The following is a 26,530-nucleotide window of genomic DNA, read 5'->3' as shown; positions in this document are numbered from 1 at the left end:
AGCCACGCTGTTTTTACAGATACTTTATGTTTTACCAAAATCGACTTTCGTGTTATGTCTATCTTGGTGATATGAATTTCATTTCAATTAGTACAGTATATATTTTCATAGCGTTTTCCGTTATTTTATTGCACACACCATTGAACATCACAGAGAAGTTAAATCTAAAACAATCTGGGAGAACTAAGTAATTTAACGATTCCACACCGGTATACATCTAGTGCATGTGGGTTAAAGATGTTAAACACAAAATATAAAGACAGGGATACTGATTTTTAAGGACAGGAAGAATCTGAACCTGATGTGGCTATTCGAACAGTAGACGACGTTCATCTCCAGAGCAACAGCAACACTGTAGTCAAAGTGAGTACGATCTATTTACAAGCAATCCGTCGAAATCCAGTGTAATAGAAGATATTGATGACAGTCTATTAGAAAACACAAAAGAAGGCTGTGGGAATCGTGTCTTTAATTCATGTAGCACACTAGTGAGACACTATAGGCGCATTACAAGTAAATCAAATTACCGATAAATTGTAAATTGTGCAGCTAGTGAAAGGCAGCTAAAGATCGTTTTAAAGAAAACAGACTGTCCCAATTAGAAGCTCTGAAAGAGCATGTGGTATCACAATGTGATAGAGAGAGGTCGTGTGGATCTACAGTTCACTGTTGGCATCTGCAGATGTGGGCACTAGAAGCGTCTAAAATGTATGACTTGGATAATTTTAAAGCTTCGAATGCTTTTATCGACAGCCTTAAAGCTGAGTATCGCATTTCATCTAGGCATTTTACAAAATTTGTCACACAGAAAGACAAAGAAGACATTAATAGTGTACGTCAGATGGCACAACAGTTTGTGGATGAAGTGAACGTGTTTATGGGAGAGCAGAGTGTGGAGAGAGAAAATGTTTGGAACAATGACCAGAGCCAATTCCAGTACGTAATGTCTTCACCATCAACACTGTCATGCTCTACCCACAGATACACAATTGATATGGTATTATCAATGAGACACTGATTAGTAAACAAGTTTTACATCTGGTTTCAAGAGACAAAATACACTATTGTCCCATATATTCAAAGGAAGTTGAAACAACCTGCCCACGAAACATTCATGCGGAAGCAAGCAAAAGTAGAACAAGGACCAAGGATCAACATGAAACGATATCTAACTTATATCCTTGGCGAACTCGCAGCAAGTGGAAAGAACGTGTTGCTGCATAATTGATGGGGAGGGTAGGCGCATCGTACTCGTCGAGGTGCAAGTTTTCCAAGCAAAGACCTTATGCTGAAGATATTCCACTGTAATCCACAAAACACCACCATCTCTTGGTGGTTACATCTTTCCCCAATATAAGCTCTACATCAGAAGGATTGCTGATTATGTAAGACTACAATGTTCCAAAACACAAGCGAAGATTCACATACGTTTGTCAATATACCTTCGCTCTATTATGTACAAACTACTTGCACTATACATGGTGAAAGGCCTGTTTGACTCTGACATACCCACATCATCATTTAAAAATGTAATTAAGTAATTAATTTCACTTTTGTTGTTGTACTGATTGAATACGTATGTGATATTGAATATAGTAACGTGGATTTAGTCAGGTGTTGACTTTGTTCTAGTCTGCATTGTTTTAACCACTCCAGCATCTGCAGAATGAGGATTAGTATAAGCACTATCAGGTGTGTAGGATATGTGTGTTTTGAGATATATGATTACTTTAGGCAGACTATTTTTGCACTGTTGACTCAAAATTCATGTACACTGTCGTCATTGAATTACATGTTAACATTCTTCCAGTTGCCTATTTACCTTTCACTTAAATCTTGCTACTTTATTTCTCTCTACTAAAATACTACTCTTTGTAGAATGCAGCGTTTTGCATGGAAATTACACAGACCACTGGTTTTTCCGTGATCGGGTGTGGCCGTGCGATTCTAGGCGCTTCAGTCTGGAACCGGGTGACCGCTACGGTCGCGGGTTCGAATACTGCCTCGGGCGTGGATGTGTGTGATGTCCTTAGGTTAGTTAGGTTTAAGTAGTTCTAGGTTCTAGGGGACTGATGACCAGAGATGTTAAGTCCCATAAGGCTCAGAGGCATTTGAACCATTTGTTATTTTTACATGTTTTTGTGCGGTTCCGAAAATTCGTTGTTAAAGCTGTCCCTTGTTAGTAAAAAGTAGAAAAGTAGCACGTCACTTTGTTCACTAATCAGGCGAAGACGAAGCAGTTAAAGCTCATCAACAAAATGGATACTATACTGGTAACAGGGATGCAGTCAAAGAAAGTCTACATTCGTGACTTCCTGTTCATGTTCTGCAGGGGCTGCAGGAGTAGTACTGCGTGTGCTCTGTGGGAAAGGGAGAGCCTGACATTTGCTGTACCAACAGTAAATAACAAGACCTCTGCAGAAGTTTTCACAGAGTTCATCTTTGTTGACGCATCTGTCCACTTATTTGTTACAGAGTACGAGGTACTTCCAGAAGAGAAGTGCCAGTGTGGTGCGACAGACTGTTCAGAGAACTCGAGATCATACCGGAATTTTCAGCTTGAGGAAGAGCCCGAAGTGGCTGACTCGCCGGCGACGGAACAGATTTCAAGCGGCTGTCTTCACAGATTATCATTTACACACATCAGAATTATAACACAAGCTCGAATAAGGACGTGGTGGGAAATGAAAGGCGTCTTTTTTTTTAAGGGAACCATGCTGATTTGCGCCTAAAGCCATAAACTAAATCTTCACGATGTTTAAAGAGGAGTAATAGAATGAGATTTGGTATCTCTCCATTCGAAGTGAGAAAGGCTTTACTGTTCTTTATGACCATTTGTCCTCAGTACCACTTAACAGAATGTCGTCTCTCATGATTAGTTCCAGTTAACAGTCAAAATATCATCAAACTGTTTTGTTTACTTTATTGTCAATGTTGTTAATTTCATCTTCTTCGTGAAGTCACTCAAAAAAATAGCCTTACTAATGGAGAAAATCTCTCCAAAAGTCTTTCTGAGACCACTGATGAAAAGATAATAAGTATATAAGTATTCGAAAGAAGCAATAGGAACTTAAATGGTAGCAGGATACGTGAACCCATAAACTGATATCGTAGTTTGCTGTTTGCAGCATCTCTGCACTGTGAAGCTATGTGAATTCTTCTTCATACTTCTTCGCTAGTTATAGGAAGAGCGAAGGGATAATTGTCTTGTTACAACACCTTTGGGGAAATGCAGTGCAACTGAAATTGATCATTATCTTAGCTCTGTATGGCTCACAACATCTCTGTGCACGAGGTTCAAATCTATGTTACTTATAATCCGTCTTGTTGCAAAAATGTTAATTCACGTGGCCGGCTTCGGTGCCTCTAGAACCATCTTCAGATCTGCAAATTTCGGTTACAGGACGCACCATGTGAAGGTGCTGTGTATAGACGAGTTTCTCCTCTAACCGAAATTTGCAGATCTGAAGATGACCGAAATCAGTCATGTGAATAAATATTTTTGCAATCAAGACTAATTATAAGTAACTTTGTATAACCAGTGATTGCGGTATCCCACCAGACATTATGTCTTTTATTGCAAAATGAGAGGTAAAATGCATTAAAAAAGTTGTTTCACTTCATTGTTCTAAGGACAATGTGACATAATTTTTTCACATGATAGAATGTACTACATATATAACTAATATGCCATTTACACTAAAACCCAAAACAATTAAACATTTCTCATGTTAAATACGTCTGTGTACCTATGTGGAGGTGTTAGTGAGAAGTGAAGAATCGTCTTTTTCTCTGTAAGTCGTTCCTTGTATGACTTTCCCTCTACCAGAAGAGCCAAGGACAAGGTTGTAATTCGAAACAACTTACACACTTTCGCTTCTAGCTATCTGAGTATTTGGTCTTTAAAATATTTTCTTATTACTTATCCACATTTTTGTGCTCCAGTCTCTTCCTGTATTACAAAATTTTCTCCGCCACATTCAAGGATTTCCCATTTTCCAAGTCACAACATTGTCCTCTGTTAAATTATTTCTTATTAAGGCGAACGACCGACGCAGCATTCCGTAACCGTCAACACTTTATATAGGATGTCTTTCCTAAGAGTCTTTATGTGCCCATTCTCTAGAGTTATAGCAAATATTTGCCATTTTCGTTTTAATTGTGTAGCTAGACTCAATCCTAACAAATAATGCTCGTCTGGTGTTTCATATGACGGCTAGTGTCTACAGAAGGCGTCGGCTTGTTACCCGTTACATACAACATGATTTTTTAAGGAGGAGAATTTTACATGCCCATGTGATATAGTGCTCCCAAAATTAATCTAGTGCAATATGTATGTATAACTTGGCATAATAGACTGTAACTAAAGAATTAACCATATATTTCAAATAGATTTAATGTATTATATGGAACTTGAACGTGTAGATCTCGAAAAAATTACAAATACTGCAAAAACACAGCCTTACGTCCAAGAACAATAAAAAAATTAGAAGATTGTGGAAACTACTTCGGTAGTCTCTAGAGTACACTCCCTCATGTAATTCTAAGATTGGTAACTAGACTGTAGTATCTAGGTACTTAGGTTCCTAAGTATACAAACCTCTAGGCACAAGTGTTTCCTCTTCAAAATGGAAAGCTATTTAGACTGCACGATGAACGGTATAAACGATCACTAACATTTGTTCACCTCCTTTCATCAGGATTCGAGCCGTACTGCATTAAAAGATAAGCTTTATTGAGAGAAAAAAATTTCGTTTCGAATCTGTACCTAAACTGAGTTGTACTAATGTTAAAATGTATTATAAGCAATTTCTAGAAACTCGCTTTAATAGAAATTGGTCTTCTCACTGCGGATTGGGCAAGTATTGCCAATAAGACGAGTGTGAAAATATCAACTCAATTGTGTTGCTGAGCCGTGGCAGTGGACACCGATCGTTTCGTTTCCTCGCCTCTACTACAGTGACACGCAACGCAAAAAGAAGGAAAGGAAAAAAGAAGCAAAGTAAATGACTCAGTATGATAACCAGTTTTATTGAATGCTATAGTTGTAATGTTGATAGTAAGTATGACACAGCGAACGATAACAGATCCTTTCAAGTACAAGGAAAGTCAACCTGCTGCTAGTTGCTGCAACCACAGTTCACGGAACAGAAAATCAGAAGGAAACTTAAGGATAACATTCAATGATGCCATCGTGTGTCTAAATATATATAAACGAAAATATATCGCAGGGAGAAGTTATAGTCCTGTCGAGTACAATGAAAGCTGCTCTGTTGCTTGTTGTTGGTAAGTATTGACAGAATTTATAAATCATTCCATGTAGGCTTTCACGGCCGGCGTCTTTATCAGTAAACTCTTCCGGGCTAAGTTGCCGTGGTCGATCTGTAGAACTTCTTCTCCCTGACGTTTCGTTCTCAACTGCGGAGAACATCTTCCGAGGTGAGTCGACGACTCACCTCGGAAGATGTTCTCCGCAGTTGAGAACGAAACGTCAGGGAGAAGAAGTTCTACAGATCGACCACGGCAACTTAGCCCGGAAGAGTTTACTGATAAAGAATTTATAAACTTTCATTCACGATAAACATCTTTATCTTACCTCCATTTTAGGTGATTTCTCATGTATTAATCCGTGTGAAAAGCTATTTCTAGAGTCGAGGAAGTACATTTTATTGCAGCAATTGGCGACGTAAAGTTCGGAATGGAAAACACCTTAAAGGGTAGGGAGTGCTCTAAGAAGATTTTTTGATATCCTTTGCTCGCGAGCAATGGTACTTCATAGATAGTTGACGAAAGGTGTTTCTGTTGTCTATATGAAAAGTTTGAATGATTTGAGAGTAAGACCCAAGCAATTACAAATGTACAGTTTGGCTGACTAGTTCTTATACACCCATGAGAAGTAAACTAGGAATCGTAGCGAGTATCGAGATAACAGATGCAAAGATAACCATACAAATATTTTACAAAATTACAGATAACAAAATTACAGATAAAAGCTGATAACCAATATCACGTAAATAAGTACAATATGTATATATTGTAGGTACAGCCGTAGTAATCTTGTTACAGTTTGAAATATCAGTTTGACGATGAGGAGGTTGAGCTCGTTCAGCATATTCGTAAAGCCCCCGCACTTACTGAACAAAAGAATCATTCTTCGTCTTCTCTATCTTCCCAGTCTGTCCTATCGATTCAAGTCGGACGAGAAGTACACAGGAACCTACAGACATTGTGCTTTGAGAACCATCTCTTTCGTGGATGAATTTCATTTCATTAAGAAGTTTCCAATAACTCTCACACTCGCAACTGCTTTTACTGGAGCCAGTTTTATTTGGTCGTTCCACTTGAGGTCTCTTCGGGCAATTACTCCTAGGTATTTCCTGGTTTCAGTGAATTTTCGCCAATAGTGTAAATGAAGTGTTGTGGGTTTTTCACGCGTTTATGCGCAGTGCTTTATTCTTAATTACGTTCAATTTCAACTACCAGCGCCTCAAACAATAATCGATCTTCTGCAGGTTTCCACTTCCCTACAGTGTTTTAACGCAGAACCTTGCTACAGACATCAGTGCCGTCCGTGAGGTATGTTGTAGAGGTTTCATCGGTACCAAAGGATCATTTACGTAGAGGGTGCAAAAACATTTTTCAATGTTTTGAAAGATGGTTGTATTACCGAAACAAAAAAAATAAATCCAATAGACTTTATAATGCATTTCTTATTTAGAATGAGCACTTTGTAATCTTCACTATTATGAAGCTTATCTCGTCTACTGTAAGCTGTTTGCTGAATCGAATCATCATCAGAGTGCAGTAAGCAACTGAGTAATCCATTGCGACCACATTACATTCTTGTTGTATCATAACATATTACTCACGTATACTCTCCTGTGTATAAAACTGTTGCAGAATAAAGATGAACAAAGCGTCTAAATCGAAGATCGATGCTTACCGACGGAATTTTGACAGCGACAACCCTATCGCTACTGCATGAGTGTTTGCTGTGGACAACAACGATAGAAAAGCAAAAAAATAAATAAAAAAAGGAAGGCAACGTGCGGCAGCCTTACCGTGGGAGGTTGTCTGAACGAATTTAGAAATCAGAATAAAAGGTTTCCCATCTCCAAAACGATTGAAAGCTACATTTGGTAAATAGCTAATGACACTGAATTCACGCAAATACTGGACATCAAAGGTAATGCGGTAAATTAACAGAAACCCCTGCGCGAGGTTAGATGTAAAAAACACGCGTAAAATAAACACAAAAGATGTTAATCTGTGATCAAATAATTTCAATAAATATTTTAATTGCGACCAGCAACACTGCATAGAAACTGTAATGCGTCACACAAACCACGATGATGCTGTCTCTTTGAAAATATTAAGTTGTGACCGGAAGCAATAAATTCTTTATCAGATACTATTCGAATAGTGCCGTAGAAACTTTCCTTCATGGCAACAACCTCTTGCCACTACTAATGTTGTTTAGAAATATGTCATTTACAGAACACAACATAAAATCAGAAAAAATTGCTTAGGCTACAAAATAGCCAGTTTACTTTTGTCACTCAAACGTGTATTGCGCTTATATCACTTTTCGTTTCAACTGATTGTCTGCGTTACCATAGCAGTGCTGCACCATATAGAACCGTGGTTAGTACAGCTTTCAATTACAATGACCACTTGATTCAAAATGAGTTGTCAATTTAACGGATCCTTTTTTCTTTTAACCATATTCTTCACTTGTGACTTTCTCGGAAGTTATGATGAGAGGATACGACTACGTTGATGGTTAACGCGTTGGGTCAGTATAGACTGGTGTGACAAGACAACACTAGTTTTCCAAGAAAGCTACTATTCTACTGACATGCGTATACCACAATTATAAAACTACTATATGGATCTTACTTTGCGATGAGTTGCTTTCAGTACGATGTAATGCTTAATATGATAATCAGTATAGACAGTAGCCTCTTTTTGATTAGCGATAAGCTTGAATAAACTTGGCCCATACTGCTTTTTTCGTTAATGCTAAATACTTTCTTGGACCATGTACTACTCACATACACGTGGTCCTTCACTTATATCTTACCTTCCCACTTATTACAACACCATTTCTCGCACAATTTGTCATTTCTGCCCAAAGACACACGTCTGTACAACAACGCACATTGTACGCAACGCAGCACTCCGCGCGTTCTTACGCTTGCGATATTATCGTGACATCAAATGTATGACATGTTTCATACAAATATAATATCCCTGATATTGCCAGATTATTTACTACAACTTTATTTATTTGTTATTTATTCTTCCAGCATATATTACAGTCTCATTTACGATGAAATTCTCAAGTACATAGAGTTTCAAAAATGGTTTTAAACTTATGAAATTAAGTAGCTGGAAAATACGTGTGGTACTGTGTCGTAGTTTTACAAGCTATTACATACGACCTGCATTTGTGATCAAAATGGAGTTTGGTGTTTTCCTTTTGAAACAGCAGGCTTCAATTTTCTGGCAATTACAGGGAAAAGACGACAATGTTTTTCGTAAGTTGCTCAAAATACGCACCGGTTCTGTTAGAATTAAGGTATCTGCTGCACTTGCAATGAACTGTGAATACGGTTTACAGTATCACCAAGTACACATAGCTCTAAAAGTATGGATCTTAGAGCTCATGTCTTCTGGATATTTTGCTTGTGTTTTCTTCCAAACTACCACCTCCCAGACTATGGAATACTTCTACACTGTGTATATTGTGAACAGTTATAGACATATCACAGCTTCTTTCGGACTATCACTTTTGATCCATTAAGAGAGTTCTGTTGAATTATTTCTGAAGTGAATTACCGAATAAAATCATAAATCAGGTCTGATATCGGGTATTCAAAATGGTTCAAATGCCTCTGAGCACTATGGTACTTAACATCTGAGGTCATCAGTCCCCTAGAACTTAGAACTACTTACACCTAACTAACCTAAGGAGATCACACACATCGACGCCCGAGGCAGGATTCGAACCTGCGATTGTAGCAGTCGCGCGGTTCCGGACTGAAGCGCATAGAACCGCTCGGCCACGGCGGCAGGCTATCCGGTATCCTCGTACATTGTCCACTAAATGACATTTCGGAAGTGTATAGTATGTTGTTCGGAATAATTCTAGGATCGAGGCTTCGATGTGGGCGCCATTGCCCATACTGTGATTCCGCGTTAATGAGTACCATAAGACTTGAGTTTGCTGAATCAATTTGGTTTCTTACGGAGGACACTTCATTCCTCCAAAGCGGTCGTCATCCGAGGGTATAAAAGGGGTTCTGCAACGACAACGAGTTAGGCATTCAATCATGTGTGCTTTTTTCGAGTTGCTTGGAATCGTTTGTCGCACTTTCGACCTACGATTAATTTCTGCTGGAAGGGGAGAAAGTTGTATATAGGACTTTGAAGACATTTTCTCACATTCAGATACCTTTCCACTACTGAGTCGCTTTAGTTTATATTGCTTGATCAATTACGTCAATGTCGACTAGGTAGGTCTTTTGTGTCTACTCAGCGAATCCACCTTCCGCGGTGAAACAGTTTCGGAAAAGCGAAATCAGTACTTCGACCTACTCTCCTTGATTTGTCGAGAGTGACTTAAGAAGTGAAATAGATGTGTATACTGTACCAATACATGTTAAGATTTTTTGGCAGATCAGCTAGTGACTGTTTAATTTAAATCTCATGGTTGCTTTCAGGTTTTGCTTTTAACAAGGCTCCGAAGACTTTTAAACGTATATTGAAGCTCTTATTGTGTTGACAGAAACTTAGTAACGTATCACTCTAACTGTGACGGGTCTTTCCATTTCTCTGGAACCTTTTAAGGCACATACAGGTCTAAGATACCGTTTGCAAATACTCGTAGAATTACCCATTTTGTGCTTCACACCCTCGTCATTAAAGGAGCTGAACATCCGATCTTGACAGCTCATATACGCTGCAGTTAAATTGCTGAGGTCGAATGCTTTGCTATCTCCATTAACATTCTTTTCACCAGAAGCCGTTGAATTTGATCAGCCCAAAGATCACTGAACTTCTCATTTATAATAAATGATTCGCGAACTTTGGGTCTGTTACCAGGTCATGTAAGAGATTTCCCTATTAGTCGCTTCTGTAACTAAAATGCTGGAGGTACTTGCGAGAAATGGAATGAAATGAGCTTATGGAATTTGTCAGAAATATTGTCCAGAACGGTCTCATACAAATCCAGCCTGTGGCACCAGTTTTAATAATTTAATAACTATATGAATTTTGAGAGCTTGTGACTGGTGTTGCTAACCTTTTACACTTGAGAAGTAAAAAAGCATGTCGCTAAAATGTGATACATACTGGAATGCACATTCAAAACTTCTTGAAGGAATGGTGAAAAGAGGACTCCAGCCTTATTTATGCAACAAAAAAGGTACCGCACCATATACGTTTTGCTGACTTAGGACAGTAGTCAATTTAGAGTGTTGCAGGAAGCAACATAAGTTTTAGATCATTTCTCTGTGTGTGTGATTTTGAACGATTCTTCTCACGCGGTCGTCTGTTCAAGTCCTCATTGTAATTAAAAAACCAGAAAATGTAAATCTTGAAATGTAGGTTCTGCTATTTAGGATAATATTTTTGGAATATCTACTTAGGCATATCATGCCGCCTTCACAATACAGAGATTGACTCGTGCGTAACACTGCATTCTCAGTGTTTGGTTGTGTACACTGAATTGTAACACAAGACGTCACGTTCTTCGTGGCCTCTATGAAATGTTTTGGTGTGCTGACTAAAAAATTTTCTCATGTGTTTCATTTCAGAAGTTTCTTTAAAAACTATATGAGGGACTTACAAACGTAAGAGGTACTGCCGTAATGAACAACAATGAAAAATGCGCTACAAGTCACTAACTAAGCACACTACTATCAGTGGGATTAAAGGAAGGTAAAAGATAAGTACGAGCAGGCGCATAAAAAACAATGTTAAACAATAAGTAGCATGAACAAAAAAACAGAGGGAGAATCATGAAACAATTAGAAAGTCAAATAGGGGCCACATTATTGACGCTATGGATGAAAGCGAGTACAATGAAAAAACTCTTACATTATTTTTAGGAAACAACGTAGTGAAACTGACAACAAGTGTACAAAAAACCTGCTGCATAATAAAAACAAACTTCAATTACTGGAAACACATAACTAGATCAGAGAGTATAAAGAGAAGTACAAGAGCCCTATAGTTACCATATTGAGATCTCATTCCAAAGAACAGAAGGAAACATGTCCAGTCATATTAAGAGCAAACTACAGATCCAGCAGTGAAAGGATGCATTGTTTTCTTGGCAGATGCTATCGTAAGGAAGAACATTAAACAGTATGGAGGGGTAGACAGGGTCACAAAGCACAGACGCATATTAGTTTGGATCAATTATGGCATCTATTATGAAGATTCACCGACACGAATACATTCCCAGACCATAGCACTCACTCACTCACTGCAGGTTGTTTGCATTGAGTCGTTTCACACCGTACACGCCACCCGCCTTATACCCGATCGAGCATAAAACAACTTTCGCCTAAAAATAGCCGCTCAAAACAGGTCCACTTAAGATACTGGACAGCAATATCAAGCCTTCGTCGCCAATGAACAGCAGTCGACGTGAGCGTACGAATCTGGCACCTGCAGTAGACGCCGGAAAATACCGACTTTCGCTTGATGATTGTTGAGCAGACACTGTTGGTAACCCTTTGCTTTCGCTTGATGATTGTTGAGCAGACACTGTCGGTAACCCTTTGGTTCATCAGGGTCATCTTTTCCCCAACTGTTGTATGCCGTTTCATTCGTACACATCTCCGCAGCTGCCTGTCACTCCTGTCATCTATGGTCCATGCTGCCCCACTGGTCATGCTGTCGGTTTTGGATAGTGCAGTTTTGCCATACGCAGTACAGTTTAAGCAGGGCGTCAATTGAACAGTTTACAAACTCAGGCGTGCATCCACCCTTGGCCCGAAAGGCAATTATCATACCCTTTTGGACGTCAGATAAATAGTTTTGTTTCCGCATTATGACAAAGACTGCACTGACCGCCGCGGCGGCCTGGCACGCTTTATACAGCCTCCACTGTTAATGTTGCACCCTACCGTCAGTCAGTGAATATCTCGTGCTGATGCCGAACAAAGGCGGTGGTCACATTACTGTGACGGAACCGTGTAAGTACTAGTGAATTGGTCTTAACGTAAATAGTAAAAGAGCTGTGATGCCTCAATCGTACAATATGTGGAACATCACAAGAAGTTAAGTGAGACTTTCCATGCAAGGCTGTAACTTCTTTGCCCCTAAATTTAATTTGAGTGCAACATAAAAACAAACAAATTCTAATGGTACCTATTAATCTTCTCAAACAAGTGATTTTGAGGAGACGTAACAGGAACAATGTTTTAACGGGTTACGTTCTTTATCTTGATGAGGAGTGAAAGACTGTTGGAGAGTCATCCACTTGGAGATATTTGTGCTTTTCAGTGAAACATCAGCTACATGATCGTAAAGAGAATTGCTTCCAGCACCTTCAATACTCTTCATTCCTTACTACAAACGGTAGAGCGGGCTGTTTGATGTCAGAACCAATGAAAAGCCCACCTTTTTCAGCCAAATGTCTGGCTAACTTTTAGTGGGGCAGAACCTTACTAGAAAGGGAAACATTCGCAAACATAATTGAGTAAAGTACTACTATTGCCAATTTAGTTGTGAGATAATAACAATCCAACAAGAACTTGGAAGACCATTGCATTTGTATAATGTAGCACGAAATTAATTGCGAGAACTTGTCCGACATGAGCGTAGTGTCTATGTCACTGTTGATTCTTTCTTTTTTATTTTTTGGGACGAGCGGACTGTTCAAGAAATGACCCATTTTTCTGTCATATACATCATAGCCAATTACCGTGTGGGATGTTAGGCGGACAGATTGGATTCCAATACCAACCTTATGGGGAATGATTTCCAATTACAGCATTTAGCTTATAGCCAGGAGAGCACTTAGTATAATTCAATGAAAGTATGTGATTTTAGTAGGATACACTCAGAACAAGGGATAAATTACTCGGGGCAATCGTACTACTGCACTTATGCCATTGTCGCTACCAGCTGGAGTGGCAAGAGTATTCTACTTTCGTCGAACGGATTTCAACTGCCAGATTCTCCTAGGCCATGTGTCTCCTGTGCCAAACACAATTATCGTTTGATAGTTCAAGTTACTAATGATTAGAGTGACGTACATGGTGCGATGTATTGGTACTACTCTTATGGAGTTCAAATAATGCATGAGATGATATTAGGCACTTACGACATTTGAGCGCTCTTTGTAATATTGGGTTGATATTGTAGGGTCGAGCCTACATGACTGCTTTCTTTCCCCGTCAAAAAAATTATGTTTGCCCAAAAATTACCGAAGCATCACTGAGGAATGCGAATGTAAGCAAATACAAGACGCATTAAAATAAGTATTTAAAAGTGGTAAAAAATGTTAGTCTCCTGAAGAATTGATGTAGCTAACATCAAGATGCTAATACAACAATGAACGGATAATTTTTTAGGACAGTGAGATAACTCACATGGTCATCCTACGAATATTGCTTAAGAATGAAACGAAGTAACAAAAATTATTAAAGGCAATAAAGTATGCGTGATTGTGTATTTTAGTGTTAGTAATTTCCAACTTGTTTATTAAGGTCGGACAGTCAGTAAAAACGTCCCCTGTCATCGTTTAAACACAAAATATTCCCCAGTTCGTAAATAATTACAGTTCACTATAGAGTTCAACATATCAGAATTCTCTTAATCATGAGTAGATATGATAAGTTAATGATAATTAGGAATAATTACAAATTAGTGGTGATATTTCCGTCCTATCTGTTGTACTTGCAAACAAGTGTGCATGCTTTCGAGATGCAGTACATCTTCATATATTCTACATAAATGTCAGAAATATCCGGTATTCTCTTACTGTAGCTTCCCTGAATGTAGCCATATGGTTTTCATGTACGTCGAAGACACTGTCAGTCTCAGAACCACACTACCAGACAACATCAGTATCATTACCATATGGCGGACATATGTTTAGCACGTGGCAGAGTTCGTGGTAAGAGTCTTTAGAGTTGCACTATACCTCAGTGTTGTCACGCTAGCAGATGGTGCAAATATAGCACACAGTAGTGTTGCAGTGCTAAGTGGGAGAGTTGCACTATTAGCGATTAGGCGAAATAAAGATCTGTGATTACGATCATTGACTTTTACAGCACTGGTAGCAGTGGTGGAGGTCTACGGACAACAAGAAGGGACGACCACCGTCAGCATCGGGAATGAGGAACTAAGCACCGGCAATATCACGGCTGAGAATATATTTCTGGGAAGGTCGTCCTACACGGAAGATGACGATGATACCATTTGTGTCGCAGCAGACAACAAGTTCTACTTGTATGCTAATTCCCTGAAGCTGTATTCTTGCTACAACCAGCTACCGAAAGGTAAGTTAATTCAAATACTACTATTTTCTGTGCATGATTGACAAGATAGCATTAGACCGTTTTGCATCTTATTTTGCCAACGGTTCTTCCGTGAATGTGAAAACATGAATGAAACTAAATCATCAAGGATCAGTGACTGCCCTTACCGAAATTACGAAATTACATCTCTTCATCTTTCTCCAACAAAACCATTCAGAGGAATTTTGCTGCTCATATTTAGTCCACCTTTTACACTAACTTTCTTTCCCCGCAAAACTACTGCATGTTTTTAACTTCTACACACCTTTGAATTCTTTTACGAGGATTATGTCGTGTAACGCGACGTCAAGTTCGAAATGGGCTATAGTTTCAGCATTTTACGAAAAGACATTTTAACAGGCGACGGAAGTTGCCATCTGTACCGCGGTCCATAGCGTGTGCTTAATTTTCACAGTCAATGTGTTGGCAGCGTTGTACTCAAACCTACACTAAGTTAAACACTGTAAATCGATAGCTAACGTACACTTTTCGTCGTACCCTGTAGAAGGCCGAAAAGTGGATTAGTGTGTATAAACAATACCCGTCATACGTTTAGGAACATGTAGAAATAGGCTTCGAAGTTTAAAATTTAGCGACGCCTTGACGGAGAGACGAAGGATTAGGTGAACATGGGCAGTGTTAAGTGAACGTTCTGGACTACATCTAATCGGAAAAATCATGCTAGCATGAAATTAAGGCACACACTCATTCACTTAGTTAACATGTACAATGTAATATCAGAACGAAATATATGCTACTTATAGACGATGACACATTGCGCTAGTACAACCATTGCTGAAAATGTCCGAAATTTGAGGCATTTATAAATAGCAGCATGCCTCATATTGTAATTAGGATTCAATGAACACTGAAAAAAGAACCTGGTTAAACCACTTTACTTAGGCCAGACCAAAGTATCTAGAAAAAAGGATGGCGAAGTGGCGTTGTGGTAGTACTACTTAAGATTTCAACTGAATTAGAAATTGTGCCTGCATGTGATTTGGTTACCACGAGAGTAGCTGTTACATGAAAGGTAAATAATGAATCTGTAGATGGACATGTCTACAAAACTAGAGGTAAAATCTACATGTGTAGTAAGTTTGTTACTACGCAAACACGACATTATTTAGCTGGTCTTTTCGTGGCCACTGTTGTAAGCAGGCTAATACATTGCAGTCATCAAGAACAGTGGTTAAGGAAAACGCACCTTCTATCGGAGCTTTCAGGACAGCTGTACGTATACTGTGAAATTGTTCATCGTGTCCTAGCAAAATATCACAATTAAAACTCATGATGAGCCGACCGAAATGCCCCAGTCCCAGGTGCAATAATACTGCGGACGATTATTAAACAGAAAGTTGCCTCTCATCTCGCACAAAGCAGAAGCCCATAACTTCACAGGGATCGTGCAGAGTATCATCGGCGCAATTTCAAGAGAATAATTCTTCAAACTCTAACAAAATGTGAATCTTCTAGAGTTGGGGAAAATGAAAGGTCTCACTACTACAAACTTTTGGTCTGTCTCAAAACAATTAACATTTTGGTGATATTGCGCTCTCCACACTTGGCATTCTCTGTGATGGATAAGGGTACAGAATTCATACAGAGTTTCTGCAGGGTAAAATCGTCGTTTAGCATCCGAAGTTCTGACTTTGATGATAGCTTCTGACAACACGGTGTAACTGTAAGTTCTTCGTGATTGCGTTTATCTGTTGCCTGTTCAACTCTAATAATTGAGTTTATGTCAGCGAAGAGCGTCTTTGTGTGTCTTCTGATGTTCGTGACTGTTAAGTATCACTAAGGCTAAGTCCCATCACAAATCAGCAACATCTACCCCGTTATCTGTCTAAACGGGAGAGATGATTTTACTTCTGTCCGACTTCTGACTAATACTTCCAACCGTAAAACTTTTAATCTTCAGATCTGTTTTATAACAATCTAGTAACGCTTAAGATGCGTACTACTATTGCAAGAGTACAAGAGAGAACTGAATCTAACATCTCCATTGCCGAGTTACATTGTAGTCACAGCGAACTTAGAGCTTGATGCGGCTCCATCCCTTTTCTAGGATAAATGTTATCTTTGGTAAATTTATGGTCTGGGATTTAACCTTCGTAAATAATAGTTTCTTCAATTGTTTCCTTACGGTTTCTGTTTAGTATCATATGATATTCTTTCATTCACTTCTTTCTTTATGAGAAGCATTAATATTTACATAAAATGGTTGTTTATCAAACTGCGAAGAGAGTAAATAATGTTGTCAGTAGCTGTCATCACTGTCAAGATAACTGACTTTTCTATTCCTTTTTGCAACAAAACGGTGTTCGTTATGGGTTCTACAATCGGGTTGTTACAAGTGGTTGGGCGAACGTTCGGACGGCGGAATACCGTTGTTGACGTGTACACAAAGGACAAAGTAAACACATTTCTTCCAGTCACGTTGGATTGTTCCAGGCTTAAGATGGTCTCGTGCGGCGCAGCTTTCCAATGAAATCGCTGACGTGCGACAAAGTTTTACGGTTACTGGGGAACGGCAGTTCTGACCATTTCCAAATCACAAACTCAGGGGTCGCCAGATCAGTTCTCAGCAAAGTAAACCGAGGTCCCCAAGGTTCTCGTCATTTGCCTCGTCACAGGATACATGTGTTGCTTACTGAATGCTTCGCACGCCAGGAGCATTACCCTCCTAGAGGAATGTGATTCTAGTGACATCCTTAAACTTTCGAAATACGCTGTAAGTCAGGTTTATTCGCGTCGTCAATCTTCCAACTGTCTGCTATAGTACCAGTAGGGATAATAACCCTGTGAATAGCACACTGTGTGACCCCACATTATCTCTCATACACGATCATAACATAATCTTGTCACAATGCTGAGAGTGAAATTCGCACTATGTAAAAAAGGTGAAGTATTAGCGTTGTCTTATCACTAGTAAAATTAAACTGCTATGTTATTTTTGTACTTCCTATCTTTAGTAAAGCGCATTTATCTTCGTTGCAGTTTACGTGGTGAAACCAAAGAGTCAGTGTAAACCATACCTGTCAGATTGTCCCAGGAACTAGGAGTATTGCCAGTCCGTTGCCTCAGCTTGAATCGTCTGCGAGGGAGTGGAGACTAAATGGCTGACCTGCTGACTGAAGACATCTGCTGTCTCCAGAGAAGCCAAGAAACTGCAAGAGTGTCAGAACTTGACAAATTTATTTAAACATAAACAATGGAATCTACACATCCTATTCTGTGTCAGCTTCTGATTACTTCACGACATGCAGTAAATTTCATTTCTGTAAAGATCAGTATTAAAAACATTGCATTTGTATTCGTTTTATCTTTCTGTTGTTTCTGTAATAGTTGTATGCTGACGCAATAAAAGTGTAGTTTCGTGACGTCTACTCTTACACTTAACCAGCAAGAGATATTTCTCTACCTACAGGTTCACGTAAATACTGACAAACCAAAAATGGTTCAAATGGCTCTGAGCACTATGGGACATAACTTCTAAGGTCATCAGTCCCCTAGAACATAAAACTACTTAAACCTAACTAACCTAAGGACATCACACACATCCATTCCCCAGGCAGGATTCGAACCTGCGACCGTAGCGGTCACGCTGTTCCAGACTGTAGCGCCTTTAACCGCATGGCCACAGCGGCCGGCTACTGACAAACAAATGCTTATTATTAATATCACCAAGTGCATTTCATCCATTATTCACGCTGACCCATTATAATCCCAATATCCAGTTCCAATCGTAACTCACTGACTGCCACGTGGACACCGGCGGCCACAGCAAAGAATCACGACTGACGCCACGGCTGGTCCTTACCTGCTCTGGGAAATACGTGAAACATTTGTAATCCAGAGGAAATGATGTCATATCTCACGGTTCTATATGGATTTATTGCAAGTTATTATGCAAAGTAAACTTTGAAATATTACTCTAAGATGCGGGTTCACATTATCGAAGTAGTAAAAGTGACCGTGTACCGTCTCAATTAGTAGATCTTCTCAATTGAAGCGTAAGTAGAAGTGCTTACTGAAAAGTAATGTCTCTTAATTTTTATATGTCATAATTTATAACGCTTCTTGAATAAAATAAACTTTATTAACATTCTACACCCTTATTCTTCGTGTCACGATGTTTATCCAAACGAAGAACAGTTTCTGATACGCTCACTGTAGAATGTTTGACTTAGTTGAAGGGGCCAACACAATACTTCTACTTTCACCGCTTCATCACTATCAAAGTGAAACCCACTAAAAGTTCTCTTCGTGTTTTGGAACGAGATGACGGGCGGATGGGGCATAGTCGGGGTGTATGGAAGATGCTCTGTGGCCTCGTGTACAAGGTGTCGGGTTGTTGCACATGTCGCAGCGCTTGTGCATGCTGCGTTGTTGTCTTGATGAAGGAAAGGTGGCTCCATCTGTGCAAGAACTCTTCGATTATTCAATATCTTGAATGAATACAACAAGCAGTATCTCGAGCTCTGTCACGGTTACGTCACACATAGCCTTGTCACACGCTACAGTACGTAGCCCTCGATAGGCAGAGGGTTGCAAATGCGTTATGGAATCGAGTAATATGCACGACGCGTAGTAGGGCAACCTGCATTGTTAACACAATGAAAAATTAGGAGACATACATGCCGCCTTATCAAGTGCAAAGCCATTTTGCACAATAACTATTAATTCAATTGGATGACATGATTTCCCTATTAATATACTCTGACTTTTGAATTTTAATTAGTAACGTCTTTTATTGAAAGAAAAAATACTTTCAATTTTAACCTCCCTAGTACCAGAGAAGTCAACTGTAAAAAAGAGTCCTTTGTTTTCATGACTGTTAGTTTTAAACCATATGACTTTCTCCGTCAAAGAAAGTTTTATCTAGACATGATCAGTTCAGTTTTATATTTACAGAACATCGAAATTTATGTGTAGCTTTTCACTAACGGGCGCTGGGGTCAATACGAGCGCTGTATGAATTTCCTTTCTTCATTTGAATGCAGCATTTCTGCAATTATAATGATGCCTTATGCTAGAACAGTTTTTAATTTATGTTTCCGTGTTTGTTCATTAAAACACTGTAAATTACTTGCGGCTTCGATGACCTCAAGGGTACTCAGTGAAACAATGAATTTTGGTAATAGATATGCCAATTTAATAAGCCAAAGAAAGAAACGAAAACAATATAATGGGAATTAAAACTTATTATATTTTAGTTTTATAGTCTTATAACCAGCGAGTAGAGGCGAAGAACGACAGAGAGATGAAATTATGCATTCACAGCACTAACGGAATCGTATGCGATCGCTAACAATGGTAAACAATATCCTGAATCGCGTTAACACGATATACGTATTAACAGAAATTTTTTACCAGGTAAGTAAGGCTATCGCCATTGTGGTTGTACTTTCTGAATAAAAGGTAATGTTTTTCTTCTTGTGTTTTTCTTTCACATTGCCAAATTATATTTTATATTTTATTTCAGAGGGAATTGTGATTATCTTTCACTGATATAGGTGTGAGAGGATAAGATTATCGTTAAATTCTTTATGCGTACATCAACACTGAGTACTACCGTAATTTACAGTATTATGACATGAAATAGTAAACATTGTTCCTTTCACAGAGTCGTATTTGGAGGACGAATATATTACACAATTTGCAACATCGTCGATGTTGATCTTGCTGCTCATCTGTTTGCATTTGAGATTGTGCCATGGATTAATATCTTCTTTTGCTGCTCCCTTCGGTGTAGTTCCACGGGAAACCAGACAAGATTCGTCCTATCTCACAAGACGATTAAGCGGTTACATTACTGTTATTCACACATATGAAAGTTCAATGCTCTATTAGTAACCACGGTCTTACATTCCAATATTGATTACCGAAAACTGCTTTTTTTTTTTTTTTTTTTTTTTAGTCGATTATAGTCTGGTACAACCCGTTCAATTATTCTTTGAGTAGAGAAACATGAATTTACGAGTATGAGAATTTATGGTAATACCAGAAGTCTTGTGTTTAAATCTTTTTTTTGGAATGCATCCAGCTTTGGTGACACGCTCAGCTGTCGTCAGATCCCTATGTACATCAGTTATTCGAGGAAAAAAGCATAATGGCATATTAATGATACAAAATAGTGTTATATCCACATACAGAAAGATAAATCGAGACGGGTAAGAAAATTATTGTCAGTTCGATTAAGGAGACCATAAATAAATCATAATCAGCACTAAAATTAAATGTAAATCCCAAATGGCCACAAAACAGGTAATTTGTTTGATAGGAGCAGCCAACAGTATACACGATGAAGAAAAAATGCCGCACGTCACGGTAGGCATTTGATTGCTCATCCCAGTTCAAGACAAAAGTGTATATACCTAACCTTAGTCCGACTCACTGGTTAACAGAAATTCAGTTCAGACAATGAGGCTCTGATAATGCTGTTACTGCATGCAGCGGGGCTAAGAACAAGTAGCACTAATTCTGGGCTGAGGTGGAGCTCTCCCGTTAGCTCAGTGAGACGAGAAAATGCCGTGGGAATCGGAGACTCAGACTCAATGATGTTCAAGTTGAGTTTACGCCAAACATTCTTTTTCAGTTAAAGCATCAAACAGTATCCAGTTGACACCTCTATTGTGGTATGTTGTGTTTTTCTTTTTAACATAAAGACGTAACACATACTTCTTACATACAAAACGTATGCTTTGCTTTGTCTATGATACAATTAAAAACGGTTGAAAATAGTAGTGCACACAATAAAATCGAGGGTATCCAATGAGGTAAAGAAACGCAGTACGTAGAGGACACTAAATAGCATATTATGTTAGATATTATATTTCCATTCTAGACATCCATCGTCCAGGCTTATCTTTACAGTGCTGGCACGTAGACACAAGAACAAATTTCACTTTAGGAAAGTTATTCAGCTACCTTGCATTTGCAAAGACTATACAACTAGCTGTATCATATATTGCTGGACCATACACAACACGTCTGCATCAACTTTTGTTAAATTTCGCTTCCCGCTCCCCTCACACACACATACACACGAAATTAGACTCTAGTGGATTAATGTCCGGGTATTTTGGAGTCCAGTACTTCGAAAATCCATGACCGATTCACTTTCCTGTAAATGCTTCTATTCTAAAGTGTGGCAGTCTGCCATCGTTCCGAAACCTAAGGTGTAACTGAACACCAAGAGAAACTTTTTGAATGCATCGTGGAATGTATTGCAAAGGAACTAACGATGCAAGGGCACATGCAAATTCTCCAGTAATAGGTAAGGGATCAAAAGCACTTCTGTCACGATTCTAGCCTGTAGATTTGTGTTGCTGCGCCACAAAAACAAGCCACGTGCAGGTGCGTTTTTTTGAGAATTCTTCTAAATTTCGTGCAGCTGCGGCTGTAAGATGGTAGTCAAGATACCGACTGTCACATCAGATCGCTTTCGCGGGTAACGTTGATATTTAGCAAATAATTCTGGTGCGCACGTTTATGACACCGCACATAGGAGTGAAGGCAAGGCACGGTGGGCTCTGTACACGAGTGTGATGAACTCAGGGCAGCACAGGGAACTGACGTGCTGTAAAGAACCGATACATTGCAGATAGAAGTGCACCTATTGTACTGTGTGTAGGGACCGACGAGGGCTGAATGAACCAGACGTTGTAACTATAGAGAAAATACGTCAGGGGTGTAGCCTGGAGGGTCAAATGCAGAGTAGTCTTGTCGCCACTATGTTTATGTTTAGAATCCGAGTGAGTAACGATTGTTTACGTTGTACACCAACCTCGACGAGATTCTGGTGATGAATTTGGTGGCCAACCGGCCTGCTGAAACTACTACCAACCTCCGCTGCAAGGACGCGCTATAGCTGTGGCGGGGCGGGCCGCACCTTGGAGCTACGCCGGCGCGAGGAGCGAGAGGGCCGCTAGCCACCGCTCTCTGGGTGACATCGTCATGCGGACTGCAAGCTGCCATTCGCTGGGGCGGGTCAGAGGAACTAACTAGCGACCTCCCGGGTGAAGAGCAGTCTGCGGTCACTCACGAATATGCCCTGGCTGCTAAGTCTTACTGTAACTATGGTGGCCAGATATTTTCCCTTTGGCGCTGTACGTGGGATCCACAAGTTGCGTTTGAGGGAGCAGCCAGACACGTCCCAAGCTACCTATGCAGCCAAAATACTTGGCGACCCCTTAGCCGTGAGGTGAGTAGGAGCGCTATGTCTGCAACAGCAGGTTGGCGGACGCCGATGCAGCAGGTTTCACCGTCGGTATTGATGCTGATCCACGCATGAACGCCATGTGGCGTCATCAGTGGGATCAGTGGAAGGCCCGCTATTTAACTTGGATGCAGTAAAGTCAACGAAACAATTTCTAGTTCTTTCTGCATGCTTACACGTAAGTCACCCCCTTTCTACCCGACCACACTCATCAGTGGTCATTTCTTGTATGCGAAGGTTACCCATTTCCCAGAAGGCTGTGCTTGAAGTGACGAAAACGGTTCTCATCATGATACCTTCTGTGGTAATGTGTACCATATCCACGAGCCACAGCAGGCCATTCATCGGAAACACTCAGCATCAAAAACGTGTTAAGACACTTATCTTTTGTGCATTTCCTCAGGAAGCTTGAGAGACTGCAGGGCATACTCACTTCTGATTCGGTGTTATGCCACCTCGTGTTCATAGGGAATATGATATTTACTGTGATTTGACTCCATACGTTATGAAACGGTGGGCAGTAGTTAATAGTCGTGTTTGCGTGCTCTGGGGAAGGTAATATGGTAAGCTTTACATGCGTTCAAATGAACAGAGTGCCGACTTAAACGACTGCAGTGGAAGCAAGACGTTGGTGGGCCGACAAAGCGCGTTTTTCTGGGGAATGGTGAGGAGACACTTCCAGACGGCTGCGTGCCATGGTCGCATTGTGCAAAACACATTACGTTGGTGCCAGATGGGAGGCTGGCGTCCATGTATATGGGGGAGCGCCGAGGAGTCGTCGACAGCTCATTGTAGCCTAGGAATAAAGTAGAGAATGGGCTTCTGTTAGTGACCAAGCCGCCAAAAGAAATGTAAACGTTCTGTGAATTTCCGTGGGACAGGGAAACTGGCGTCCAGATGACCAGACTCTGCTTCCAAACTTGTTTGTGAAAGCATGAAGCTTTTGGCCTAGTTTATGGCTATTCTTTGGAAACTTTTAAATGGACGCAACAGGGATGTTGACAAACAGTTTATGGATGGCTGTGCTTCCACTCTGTATTTTGTTAGCAAGTGACATGGCAAACATGTGGGAAAGAGGCTGCGGAGCTGAATCTTTTTTCTGTTTTATGCCAATTAACTTTAAAGTCTCTGATTGGTGAAATCGGTTTGCAGAGCTGAGACCATTCTCCGAGCTTAGAATGCCAGGCTCTAGCTCGTGATTGGCTTGTACGAAAGTGGGGGAAGTCAACAATGAGAAATGTGCTTTTCGAACCGAGCTGAGCAGGAAGCGCAGTGAAAGGAAGACGAATCACTCTTGTACAAATCTCTTGTACTGGGGCTTCGGTAGTAAAGACGTGCAGGTCTCTACCTAAATAGAGAGACTTGCGTCCATTGCTAGTGTGCAACTTAGAGCCTGTGCCCGTCACCTTCTGAACCGTCATAGGTACTGCTTACGTTATCATGGTCACAACGAGTGATGCGTGCGTGTGCTTATTTGTCTTCAGTCGGCTGTCTAAACATTTGACATATTGCAACACACACAGTTGTGGCACTGAGTCAAATTGGTTTGGCAGACCAGCAAATGGGTCCACCTGCACATTGGAATCCATCAGGATTTCCGTGCCTCATAGGGAAGTACCTGTGTTCTGAATTAACTGAACTCGAGGCCATGTACCTGCATTTTTCGGGAAGGTGCATTTAATAACAGATTGCCGCCATCCATGACTTCAGTCGCCGAACGCATCGTGGTGTGGCGCTTTCAACAGCAGGAGGATAGAGTATTCACTGCTGCGACATAAGGCTATAACATATATTTTTCAGTACACTTTTCTTTCAAAACATACCTTTCTTTTTTTTTTGTATGTTAGAATATAGATACTTGGTTTTGGCATAGTTTGGTGCCTTAACCTGGATTCACGTGTATGAAGTCAGACAGAGCGATTAGTGTTCTAGTTAGTGTGAAGCGTTGATCCCAGCAGATCACCTGTCCACCATAGATCCAATGTTAGTAAGGCGTTTGTTAAATAAAAGTGTTTGTGAAATAATTCTTTAATAATTTTGTTGTCTTGCCATGTTTAAGATAAATAAATAGAATGTCAATTAGAGTACAACTTCTCCCTGAGTTCTAATTAACAGTTCCTTCCCATTCTATTATTGCAGTCTAGATCTGGTACATAAGGAGTACCTTTTCACTTGGTGCCCGCTGCATGGATCTTTTACTTCATTATCGATAATCTTCTTTCGAGCTGCCCTAAATAAACTTGACAGAAGCAGTCATGGTTGTCCACTACGCAGTCAGTAGACACATACACGCAGTTTAATGGATCCCACTGTAATGCCATAGGCCACTATCATTTTATAGTCCATAGTCCTGTGTTGAATTGATGCCCAACTCACGAACGATGAGAACTAGGGAACGGGAATCCAAGAAATGAAAAAGAAACCTGACAAGGATTTGAACAACTGCTCTGTGGGGGTGCAGGTTTGTTGTTTCATCGGACCACTCAATGACCTGCAGGGCCTGGCACGGTTATGTGGGATGACACACAGTCCTGTTTATATTCCGATGCCCTACACGATGTGACAGTGTTGATAGCTTCTCGTTTTCACCAACTATGAGTTTTGTAATAGCACCCAATCCTATTATGACAGATAAATATTTGATTGGAATCTGGTTAAAGATTCGCATGCTGGCGTTTATTCGTCACCCTGTATATTGTTTAAGAAAGTTAGCCAACAAAATTATGTAATAACAGTTACCGAAATTACAAACGGCTACAAAACAAAAGTGTTGCTCAGTGGATGTTGTTGTTTTTGTCGTTGTTTATGTTATGGTTTGAAGGAGCTCTCCGAGCCTCTTTATGTCTGAGGATCTGTCGTTTCAACTGATTCCTTTATCGCTAAAAGTCCACAAGGATATCACACACACCGTCAGCACTAGTGCCAACACAAAGATGGCCGTCGTCATGTGACCGAACCTGCCGATTCCTCGTGTGACCTATTCTTAGTATTAAATAATTCTCGTACGAAATCGAGCGAAATCGTATTGTCTTTACAAAAAGTAGCTGAAAAAAAAAACTGTTAGCTACATACGTCTCTCCTTACATCTTTCTTTCTACTATTTCTGTTTAAATAAATACATTTTCAGTGTACATAATAACCTTAGCTGTTTGCTGAGAAGGAGATTTTCACTCTACAGCGAAGTCTGCGCTGATATGGAACTTACTGGCAGATTAAAACTGTGTGCCGGACCGAGACTCGAACTCGGGACCTATGGTTATCGCGGGCAGGTGGTGCAAGTTGTTTGCTGCTGAGTGAAAGTCCCACGCCAGCTGTCCAGACTAGAGTGAACGCCCTTCGATAGCGTGTAGCGGCTGCCCCTCCTCTGACGCCTAGCGGACACTGGAGCAAAAAATTTTAACAGTGTCTCTGTGGTAGCTTTCCGCTGCTTTTCTCCATCTTTACACGCCGAATTCCATCATAAAATTCCGAACTGATGCATACTGGAGACGTTTTTGGGGCTTAAAAGCCGCTGCCGTCCGAATGTTTGATAGCACTTTCTTCACAACTTTAGCAACAAATAGTACCCCCTTCCCACCCCCCCACCCCCCATGAACCATGGACCTGGCCGTTGGTGGGGAGGTTTGCGTGCCTCAACGATACACGATTCAGATAGCTGTACCGTAGGTGCAACCACAACGGAGGGGTATGTGTTGAGGGGCCAGGCAAACGTGTGGCTCCTGAAGAGGGGCAGCAGCCTTTCCAGTAGTTGCAGGGGCAACAGTCT

General features: G+C 40.2%; 2 protein-coding genes across 4 annotated transcripts in view; both read left to right on the top strand.

The window, feature by feature from the left end:
• The window catches only part of LOC126457693 (uncharacterized), a 294,532-nt gene that overhangs the window by 236,382 nt on the left and 31,620 nt on the right, over positions 1-26,530 (top strand). The window lies entirely within an intron of this gene.
• LOC126457692 (uncharacterized) overlaps positions 5,220-26,530 on the top strand; it is a 92,795-nt gene continuing 71,484 nt past the window's right edge. For 2 of the 3 annotated variants that reach the window (XR_007585505.1, XR_007585504.1), the window contains exons 1-3: positions 5,220-5,286; positions 14,295-14,522; positions 17,541-17,667. Coding sequence is in view for 1 of the 3 variants with exons in the window: in XM_050094217.1 (XP_049950174.1) it covers positions 5,259-5,286; positions 14,295-14,522; positions 17,541-17,602 (318 nt within the window). In the remaining 2 variants the exon portion in view is untranslated. Of the gene's footprint in view, positions 5,287-14,294; positions 14,523-17,540; positions 17,924-26,530 lie in introns of those variants that run through there. The other variant, XM_050094217.1, reaches the window with a different exon arrangement.

This window comes from Schistocerca serialis, chromosome 2 (genome assembly GCF_023864345.2).
Source record: "Schistocerca serialis cubense isolate TAMUIC-IGC-003099 chromosome 2, iqSchSeri2.2, whole genome shotgun sequence".
Classification (NCBI taxonomy): domain Eukaryota; kingdom Metazoa; phylum Arthropoda; class Insecta; order Orthoptera; family Acrididae; genus Schistocerca; species Schistocerca serialis.
The sequence above is the reverse complement of the archived record's forward strand: the minus strand, read 5'-3'. Positions and strand labels throughout refer to the sequence as shown.